This window comes from Gadus chalcogrammus, chromosome 14 (assembly GCF_026213295.1).
Source record: "Gadus chalcogrammus isolate NIFS_2021 chromosome 14, NIFS_Gcha_1.0, whole genome shotgun sequence".
NCBI classification, from domain to species: domain Eukaryota; kingdom Metazoa; phylum Chordata; class Actinopteri; order Gadiformes; family Gadidae; genus Gadus; species Gadus chalcogrammus.
In genome coordinates, this window is record NC_079425.1 from 27,927,763 (window position 1) to 27,938,923 (window position 11,161).

General features: G+C 50.8%; 1 protein-coding gene across 1 annotated transcript in view; it reads right to left on the bottom strand.

The window, feature by feature from the left end:
* Positions 1-11,161, bottom strand: part of adamts18 (ADAM metallopeptidase with thrombospondin type 1 motif, 18) — a 76,620-nt gene that overhangs the window by 23,646 nt on the left and 41,813 nt on the right. The window contains exons 16-19 of the mRNA XM_056607787.1: positions 9,648-9,892; positions 5,482-5,599; positions 5,195-5,321; positions 173-377 (exon numbers count right to left, since the gene is read on the bottom strand). Of these exons, the coding sequence (XP_056463762.1) occupies positions 173-377; positions 5,195-5,321; positions 5,482-5,599; positions 9,648-9,892 (695 nt within the window). The remainder of the gene's footprint in view (positions 1-172; positions 378-5,194; positions 5,322-5,481; positions 5,600-9,647; positions 9,893-11,161) is intronic.

Genomic DNA, 11,161 nt, shown 5'->3' on the forward strand with positions numbered 1-11,161 from the left:
GTGTGTGTGTGTGTGTGTGTGTGTGTGTGTGTGTGTGTGTGTGTGTGTCTGTGTCTGTGTGTCTCTGTGTCTACACACTGTTCACATTGCCGCTCACATCGCCCAATAATAAACACACACAATAAAACACACACAATACACAATACAATCTGCTTCCCTCTAGTGGACCCACCTGGGACCAGGCGCTGGTGCTCCACTGGGGGGGGCAGGCCTGGTGGAGGCAGGGCTGCACCCGGGCGGGAGCCCCCCCGGGGCACAGGGCGGGGGGCGCAGCCTCCTCCCGCTGGTAGGTCACCTTCCTCAGGCAGCGCAGCCCCCGGGTCTGCTGCCCGCCGCCACACGACAGGCTGCAGGGCCCCCAGGGGCCGGCCCACCAGCTAGGGAGAGGGGGGAGAGGGGGGGGACCAGAGAGACGCTGGGTGAGAGGGGGAGACGCTGGGGGAGGGGGGAGAGACCAGAGAGACGAACCCCCACATGAGTCAGAGAACCAATCCCTGATGACACGGCAACAGGCCAGAGGTCAGCTGGTAACTAATGAACGGTAACTGATCAGAGGTCAGCTGGTAACTAATGAACGGGTAATGGATCAGAGGTCAGCTGGTAACTAATGAACAGGTAACTGATCAGAGGCCAGCTGGTAAAACAAATGAAAGGGTAACAGGTCAGAGGTCAGCTGGTAACTAATGAACAGGTAACTGATCAGAGGTCAGCTGGTTACTAATGAACAGGTAACTGATCATATGTCAGCTGGTTAATAATGAACAGGTAACTGATCAGAGGTCAGCTGGTAACTAATGAACCGGTAACAGGTCAGAGGTCAGCTGGTAACTAATGAACGAGTAACAGGTCAGAGGTCAGCTGGTAACTAATGAACGGGTGACTGATCAGAGATCAGCTGGTAACTACTGAACCGGTAACAGGTCAGAGGTCAGCTGGTAACTAATGAACGAGTAACAGGTCAGAGGTCAGCTGGTAACTAATGAACGGGTGACTGATCAGAGATCAGCTGGTAACTACTGAACCGGTAACAGGTCAGAGGTCAGCTGGTAACTAATGAACGGGTGACTGATCAGAGATCAGCTGGTAACTAATGAACCGGTAACAGGTCAGAGGTCAGCTGGTAACTCATGAACGGGTGACTGATCAGAGGTCAGCTGGTAACTAATGAACGGGTAACAGGTCAGAGGTCAGCTGGTATCTAATGAATGGGTAACTGATCAGAGATCAGCTGCTAACTAATGAACCGGTAACTGATCAAAGGGTCAGCTGGTAACTAATGAACCGGTAACAGGTCAGAGGTCAGCTGGTAACTAATGAACGAGTAACAGGTCAGAGGTCAGCTGGTAACTAATGAACGGGTGACTGATCAGAGATCAGCTGGTAACTAATGAACCGGTAACAGGTCAGAGGTCAGCTGGTAACTCATGAACGGGTGACTGATCAGAGGTCAGCTGGTAACTAATGAACCGGTAACAGGTCAGAGGTCAGCTGGTAACTAATGAACGAGTAACAGGTCAGAGGTCAGCTGGTAACTAATGAACCGGTAACAGGTCAGAGGTCAGCTGGTAACTAATGAACGAGTAACAGGTCAGAGGTCAGCTGGTAACTAATGAACGGGTGACTGATCAGAGATCAGCTGGTAACTAATGAACCGGTAACAGGTCAGAGGTCAGCTGGTAACTAATGAACGGGTGACTGATCAGAGGTCAGCTGGTAACTAATGAACGGGTAACTGATCAGAAGCCAGCTGGTAACTAATGAACGAGTAACTGTTCAGAGGTCAGCTGGTAACTAATGAACAGGTAACTGATCAAAGGCCAGCTGGTAACTAATGAACGGGTAACAGGTCAGAGGTCAGCTGGTATCTAATGAATGGGTAACTGATCAGAGATCAGCTGCTAACTAATGAACCGGTAACTGATAAAAGGGTCAGCTGGTAACTAACTAATGAACGGGTAACAGGTCTGAGGTCAGCTGGTAACTAATGAACGAGTAACTGTTCAGAGGTGAGCTGGTAACTCATGAACGGGTAACTGATCAGAAGCCAGCTGGTAACTAATGAACGAGTAACTGTTCAGAGGTCAGCTGGTAACTAATGAATGGGTAACTGATCAAAGGCCAGCTGGTAACTAATGAACGGGTAACAGGTCAGAGGTCAGCTGGTATCTAATGAATGGGTAACTGATCAGAGATCAGCTGCTAACTAATGAACCGGTAACTGATCAAAGGGTCAGCTGGTAACTAACTAATGAACGAGTAACTGTTCAGAGGTGAGCTGGTAACTAATGAACCGGTAACTGATCAAAGGGTCAGCTGGTAACTAACTAATGAACGGGTAACAGGTCTGAGGTCAGCTGGTAACTAATGAACGAGTAACTGTTCAGAGGTGAGCTGGTAACTCATGAACGGGTAACTGATCAAAGGCCAGCTGGTAACTAATGAACGGGTAACAGGTCAGAGGTCAGCTGGTAACTAATGAATGGGTAACTGATCAGAGATCAGCTGCTAACTAATGAACCGGTAACTGATCAAAGGGTCAGCTGGTAACTAACTAATGAACGGGTAACAGGTCTGAGGTCAGCTGGTAACTAATGAACGAGTAACTGTTCAGAGGTGGGCTGGTAACTCCTGAACGGGTAACAGATCAGAGGTCAGCTGGTAACTAATGATGGTAATAAACAGCCGCAACGTTATACTTATGGTACCAGCGTCTGTCATCAGGACTCCAGATGTTCCCAATCAGGACCACAGGCCACAGGTCTCCCCACACACACACACACACACACACACACACACACATACACACACACACACACACACACACACACACACACACTTTAACGTACACAGCTCAGCTCGATCTTGCCTCTCTTCATTCCGTCCTATCCTCAACAAACGCTCTTCTCCTCCACCTCGCTAAGCTTCTCTTTCCCACATATTTTGCTTACTTGATGCTCCTCTGCTCTGTTTCCTGTGCTGAAGAACTCCTTCTCTGCTATTTTCTCCCACTCATGGATTCCTGCCTCCTCTGGAGCTCGGCTCCTCCCACTGACTAATTTCTCCGTCCCTTCCTCTTCAGTATCTCGGCGACCACGCTCCTCCCTGCTAATGGAGGCTTAAGGCTTCCTCCTGGAATAGCACCGACCGCTCAGCTGCTGCAGTAAGTGGAAGAGGACCGCACCGCTTAGGGAGAGAAGGGAGGGAAAGGGAGAGGAGAGAGGGGAAGGGAGAGGAGAGGAGAGGAGAGGAGAGAGGGGAGGGGAAAGGGGAGAGGGGAGGAGGAGAGAAGGGAAAGGGGAGAGGGATGGGCATAAGGCTCCTGAAGCCTTGCCCCACCCCGTTCCTCCGAGCCCGGACCGGCGTCCTCCTCCGCTGTTCCCACCGCTGTCAGGGTCAGGGTTAGCCCGAGGCCGCCCGCTTCAGACGGAGATGGACGGACGTTCAACTTTGGTTTGTTTTCCTTTCTCTCTCATGCCGTATAAATAACAACAAGGAGGGAGAGGCCCTGCCCAACTCACCAGGAAACCACCGGAATTACAGAGGATGCGCAGACAGACAGGCACATTGACACGCAGACAGACAGACACACTGACACGCAGTCAGACAGGCCATGGTCTACGTGAGTCCAACAGATTTCTCGACGTTAACCTGCTCCTGCTCACTCAGTGGTTACCCACAATGTATCTGGTTTAAATAAGAACAAAGCCATTTTTAATCCACAACGCCCATTTACGGTGATCTGAAGAGAAGCTTCTGAATGACTAAATGACAAGAATAGAAACAATAGGAGACATTGGAGCGAATGGAGGATCAGTGGGTGGTGGGTGGGAGGAGGTGGGTGTGTGTTTGGGTGAGGGGGGGGGGGGCGGTGTGTATGTGGGTGAGGGGGGTCCCAGCAGCCAGGGGGCTCTGCTGAATACCTTTGACCCAGATAAGGGGTATGGTATGAGGCCTGAGATTAGGACGGTGGGAAACCCAGCAGGGAGCAGAGGGTTTGGGGGGGGGGGGGGGGGGGGGGGGGGCGGTAACCGATAGCAGCAGGCCTGTCCCGCTGTGCACACGTCCTTTATACCTCAGTGGTGTGCCAGCCTGTGTGAGGGGTGGAAAAGCACTTTCATATGTGCACCCACACACGTGCACACATTCTCATGCACACTTTCACTGGCATGGGAATCGAAGTCCGGGGGCAGGTTATCAGCCTGCTGCACTCCTCCCGGTACAGACCCCCCCCCGCCCGGACCGGAGGCGCTTCGATTCACGCTCTGTTTCAGTGAATGACGCTAAGACCGGTGAGAAGACAATACAGTCGGTATGAGTGAGTGTCAAACTGAAATGGAGAGAAGCAGCATCTGTTGTGGCTTGTATGGATGACAGGCATGAGGTAGATCTCTCTCTCTCTCTCTCTCTCTCTCTCTCTCTCTCTCTCTCTCTCTCTCTCTCTCTCTCTCTCTCTCTCTCTCTCTCTCTCTCTCTCTCTCTCTCTCTCTCCCTCTCTCTCCCTCCCTCTCTCTCCCTCTCTCCCTCCCTGGGGTATTGAAGGAGACATTTTGTAAGTCTAGCTCTTTCCGGAGGCAAACTGTCTTTAAGATGAGGCGTGCCGGCCTCCTGCTGAAGGCTTTGTCTGGTTGGCATCATGTGATCCGTTCTTCCCTCTCTGAGGGCTGGTCCCATTCATGTTCAAGGTGGTCGTTACATTCCCTGATGAGCCGGGCCGGCGGCTCTATTTCAGGCCCCGACTCTGTGGGCTGAACCACAGCAGAGCTGAGGAGACAGTGACTCAGAAGACAGAGCACGACCACAGCAGGAGAGACATGGACGGAGAGGAGGAGAGGAGGAGAAGGAGAAGTGGGGGAAGAGAGGAGAGGAGGGGAGCAGGGGAGGAGGAGAGGCAGAGCAGGGGAGAGGCAGAGGAGGAGGTGGGGCAGAGGAGGGGGAGACGAGAAGAGGGGGAGAGGAGGAGAGGGGGGGGGGCAGGAGGAGGACTAGGCAGCGTTGGCGCTGAGCACATAAAATGGACCACAGGCCAAACGCTAGACCACTCCCACGCACACACACACACACACACACACACACACACAAAGACCAACCCACACATACACTGCCGCAAGATCAGAGTTACACACACACACATAAACACAGGATGCCAACTGTAATCCGAAGAGGACAACACAGATGTGGGGACCCAAGGTCTTACTAGGCAGGGCAGGGCTGAGTGTTGCACAGCAGGGAGCCCACGGTGCGCCGGGTCCGGGGGTCGCACAGGCTGGAGTTCACCTGGACCTTCTGGTCCTGCAGACAGATGGCCTTGGTGGATATACGGCCTGCAGAGTGGGGAGAGAGACAGTTAGGAGAGGGAGAGAGCATGTCGATGGCATCGTTCCTCACCATTCAAACCCAAACAATTAACGGCTGGCGGCTGCACCTGGAGGATGGAGAATCACCCTCTAACCCATGCACGCAAACACACACACGCACACACACCTCCAGCGCAGGCAGCAGAGCAGTCGGAGCTTGCCACGCCCCAGGTAAAGTCTGGCTTCCTCTCGCGAGGCAGCGTGTACTCCCACATCACACCTGGGTTCTGCCCCTGCAGAAGGATCTACGGGGGGGGGGGGAGAAGAGAGAGAGAGAGAGAGAGAGAGAGAGAGAGAGAGAGAGAGAGAGAGAAAGAGAGAGAGAACAATGGGCAGAGCTATAAGTGGTCAGGGCCTGTTTACGGTACTCTGGTGAACTCCACCACTTAACTCATTCCAAATGGAATGGCATCTTTACAGACCCTCTGATCACAGAAGGGGGCTGCAAAGTTCCCTTGTGCCGTACCACAAAGTACTGCAAAAACTACTAAAATAGTACTTAAAGATACCACAAAAAAACACATATAGTCTTGGTATAGCTAGCCCTCTGTTGTCATGTTGGAAAAGTCTGATTTGTGCAAGGTTGAGTGGGGCATTATGTTGTCCTCTTCCTAGTCATGAACCCTAAGTACAAGTCCCACACAGAACCGGAGGGGACCAGGGGCCATGGGCAGGACCACGTCTGTCAGGGGATGACAGTGAGGCAGAGCGCAGAGAAGGTCAGTGAGCAAGTACCAGTTCCTGGAAGCATCAGGCCCTGGAGGCATCAGGCCTGGAGGTACCAGGCCTGGAGGTACCAGGCCTGGAGGTACCAGACCCTGGCGGCAGTGCCGCCGCTCCCATAACGCGAACTACGCGCTGCGCGTAGGGCCTCAAGTCCTGAGGCCCCCCCCAAAAAAAATAAAAAATAATAATAAATAGGCTGTCTCTGTTTACAAGTAAAGTGTGTAAATATTTGTGTAAATAGTTTCTGCTTGTAAATCTTTGCTTCATAGAAGAGTTTTTCTTACTTGTATACTTCTGGTTTTAAGTTTTATGGATAACTATTTAATTTAAAAGATTTTGGACATTCCAATACTTGTGTGTACTGTATGTATGTTTTGGCTGTTCTGTGAACTGTGTTTACAAAGTAGATTTAACTTTTGCGTTTTAATAAAATGTTTAACTGGCAGAAACCCATAAAGGAGTTATGCTTAGGGCCCCAAAATAGCTAGCAGTGGCACTGCCTGGCGGTATTAGAACCTGGAGGTACCAGACCTGGAGGTACCAGGCCTGGAGGTACCAGACCTGGAGGTACCAGACCTGGAGGTACCAGGCCTAGAGGTACCAGGCCTAGAGGTACCAGGCCTGGAGGTACCAGGCCAGGAGGAACCAGACCTGGAGGAACCAGACCAGGAGCTGTGAGGACATCAGGCTCCTCGGTTCTCTCTCTGCAGTGACCAAACGCTTTGTTGTTCTGGCTGACTCATTAAAAACACTGAGAAGTGACTTTCATATAAATAGGTTATTATTCTATAGAAAATGTTCTTCTAAACTCTGTGTTTGTCAGACATTATTTGTGTCTCAAAGTCTCTATGTATATATTTGTATATTCCAGTCAGAGAGCATTGCTGAATGATTACAGACGCACATTAAAGCAAAAGGAAAAGTATAGGCCGTAATTACAAAGTTCCACACCAAAAATTGCTTGGATGGAAGTAAAACTTCTTTGGGCCACATTTATAAATCTAATTTAGAAGTAAATTACCCTGTGATGATGTTATTGATTTTATTCAGTTCCAAGTAAAATACTTCAATGGTTTTCATTGGTCTTCGGTTCAACCGCTGAATTCAGTCCTTCTGTTGTAGAAAGCCCATATTTTGTGTTGCCTCTCTTCATCGTTATGAGTTCAAAATGTTTCTGTGGATCTTTTGTGTGACAAGCGTGCTGGGCGCAGGCGTGAGGCTGTGCAGAACCACAACCGACCAGCCCACTTCCCTCCTGTCGGTCTGAGCGTTGGAAACAGACCAGAGGCCAGCGCCCCACCAGACTAAACAGCCCCGCTAATAACTCCATGTGGCAGCAGGACGTCAGGGAGCTGGGCCTTCTACCTTGATACCTATGAAGGCTGGGCCCAATATTAGAAACAAACCTCAGCAAATGTTTTGCCAACAGACACGCAGACACTTTCAATAAACCGGGCTTAATGACTTCACCTGTCTGTCCTCAGAGGGCCGCTGTCCTGGTACTACTGTCACCCATCAGCCAAACCCTACTGGTCGTCCTGCTGTCAGGCTGTAGCCAGACAGAACCTACTGAGGGACAAACTTCTCCACCTTCTAACGAGCATCGACTTAAATACCAGATGCATATGCACATCTCAGGAAGGTCCCCTCTGCTACACGCACGCACGCACGCACACACACACACACACACACACACACACACACACACACACACACACACACACACACACACACACACACACACACACACACACACACACACACACACACACACACACACACACACACACACACACACACGTTGTACTCCATCCGATCTGTCCCCATCTGCTCTTCCTCTTCCTCATCACCCTAACCTAAGTCCTGCGGCAGCGCTGAGGGGAGTCCTATGAGTTAAATCCCATTCAGCAGTGAGTGGAAAATCATTAAAAGTATTTTTCCATTTCCTACGCTTCCATCCTCACTCTCCTCTCTCGCCCTCTGACTCCATCTGGTCGCTCTCATTTGTGGCATTGAATAATCCAGTGTACCGAACCCTCGACAAGGCCTGTATTAGCGTCGCAGAATCCTTCTTAATCTTTTGATCTCCTCTCCTTCTCCTTCCCCGTGTCTCTGGGCTGGTGTTTGTAATGCACGTCCTTAGGGAGATTATGGGCCGTAATCGCAGCCTGGCGGTGGACTCCCGCTGGGCGCACCACTGGAAGATGCACTTAGACTGGGAGGCCGAAAGGCCCAGGGGCTGAGGGGCTGAGGGGATGGGAGGATGAGAGGCTGAAGGGCTGAGGGGATGCCTGGTGAAGATGCGGCTCTCATCGCGGAGGTAGCCTGACTGTGTGTGAACATTTTATTAAGGTGATTGATTCTTGAAAACAATGGCATGCTGGCATCATTGTTTTTCTCCAGGGCTCCTCTCTATAGCCCTGTGCTGTGGGACAGGCCATAGTGCAATGCTCTCCATGGGCGGGAGGGGAAGGTGGTGACACAAAGACCCATCTAGATTCTTCCAACCTTACACAATCAGGTGACTGCTTCCCAGCCTCCCTGCTCATAAATGAAACCATCTCGTCTCCTTTTTCCTATTGATGTTCAAACAAGATTTATGCAAATCCTGCAATGTGCAAACTATTCTCCGCTGTCTCTTCGTCCTTCCCTCTCCCTGGTCTCAGGTTCTCCAATGACTTCCAGCTCCAAATATGTGCTGAAGCTGTTTGCCAAACCCAGATGTCTTCCTGTTTCAACAAAGCAGGACCGTTCAGCCATACCACTGCTGCAAAGCTTCCCTCAGACATGACTGGACTCGACCTCCGTGCTCCCATCTCCTCCCTGTGAGCTGGTCCCAGTGGAGCAGAACTCATGGTCCCAGTGGAGCGGAACTCCTGGTCCCAGTGGAGCGGAACTCCTGGTCCCAATGGAGCGGAACTCCTGGTTCCAGTGGACCAAAACTCCTGGTTCCAGTGGACGAAAACTCCCGGTTCCAGTGGAGAGGAACTCCGGGTTCCAGGGGAGCAGAACTCCGGGTTCCAGGGGAGCAGAACTCCTGGTCCCAGTGGAGCGGAACCCCTGGTTCCAGTGGAGAGGAACTCCTGGTCCCAGTGGAGCGGAACTCCTCGTTCTGGTGGAGCTGGACTCACTGTGATCTCTTGGTCAAGACCAGGACTGTTAACTGGTCACCAGCTCATAGGATTCAGAGACTGTGTACTGGTCTACAGCTCATAGGAGTCAGAGAATGGGAATGGGTACTGGTCTACAGCTCATAAGAGTCAGAGACTGGGACTGGGTACTGGTCTACCGCTCATAGGAGTCAGAGACTGGGACTGGGTAATGGTCTACCGCTCATAGGAGTCAGAGACTGGGACTGGGTAATGGTCTAAAGCTCATAGGAGTCAGAGACTGGGACTGGGTACCGGTCTACAGCTCATAGGAGTCAGAGAATGAGATTGGGTACTGGTCTACAGCTCATAGGTACCAAGACTGTAAATTGTGGCAGACCGGGGTACCCCTACATTGTGACCCCTACATTGTGACGGCACAACCTCAAACGCCAGCATCTCATTGGTCGGCACCCACCTGAAACACCAGCGTCTCATTGGTCGGCCCGGCGGCATACAGGCGTTCCGGGCGGTCGAACGGTCGTTGGTAGTCGAATACGGTTCCACCGAAGAAGAACTTTCCGGGCCAGTCCACGATCCAGTCCCCCGTAAGGTAGTGCTCCATCTTCAGGGACCGCACCGCCAGGTAGCTGCTGGACGCCTCCACCTCCTGGACGAGGACACTGCGCGCCCCGGCAGGCACCGTCACCACCGAGTAGTACTCTGTGTAGCAGGAGGAACCTTAGACCTCCTAATGCCCCTAAGACCTCCTAATGCCCCTTAGACCTCCTAATGCAGGTCTAAGGTGCAGACGCTGCGCGTCCGAGCGGGGTTCGTCACCACGGTGTAGTACTCTGTTCAGCAGGAGGAACCTTAAGGGGTCTGACCTCGGATCCAGCGGACGAGGGAAGGGAGCACTTGGGGGTTCCCGTTCGACTGAGCGTACGGAGGAGGCTTTCAGAAGGGGATCTTATCACGCTCTAGTATTGATCTGAAAGCTTTACATACTCTTTCTCTAGAAATGCCGAAGCCCAGACCGGATGTTTCAGCTGCTCTCACCACAAGGATAGTTTGCTAGTGCTGTCCTGAGAAACTGTTCCAGATCCCTGAATCCAGCAATATGATTGGTCAAGACAAAGGTGAATCAAAAGACAATGTAGCGCCACGTTCACCCGGATTTCAGCTGCTTTTAGATTATTAATCTTAAATCTCTCGATTTTAGAGGGAAATCCTCTCTGAACTGAGTTACGAGGTATAAAGGCCCATACACACCCTACCGTGAATACGGATAGGAACCCTTTCATCCTGTCCCGAAGTTAGTGTCATCCATCAGTGGGTCTGTCGCCTCTGAGCTTACGAATCCGGAGTGCTCCGGGAGAAAAGGAGCAATACCAATGGAAATCGAGACGGCAGTATAGAGTCAGAAGTCCAACCATACACGAAAATAGAGAGTAGTTTAATATCTGAGATGCATAAATCTCCCCTGTCCTCTAAACCGGACGACAAGGCATCCCTAGAAGCAGTGGGTTCCCTCTCTGGCGCCCCTACCTCCTAGTGGGGGACTTTGTTTGAGAAGCAGGTCAAGAGCGCAGACCCTAATCTCCTATATATATATATATATATATATATATATATATATATATATATATATATTAGAGCTGTCAAGCGATTAAAATATTTAATCGTGATTAATCGCATTAATGTCATAGTTGACTCAAGATTAATCGCGATTAATCGCAAATTACTTTTTCTATACTAAATATCCCTTGATTTTTTTGTCCCATAATTCTTCTCATTTTAATTCTCTTATCAACATGGTGAAGTGCATCGGCTTGCCTAGTGCAAATGATTTTTTATTGATAACAACGTTGGCATATACTGATCAAAACAGGACGATACAAAAAAAGAGCCTATAGTGCAATTAAACGACTGCTTTGAACAAATGTCATTTGAACATAGCAGTCAGGCTACTGCTTCTTTGTTTTGAGCCAA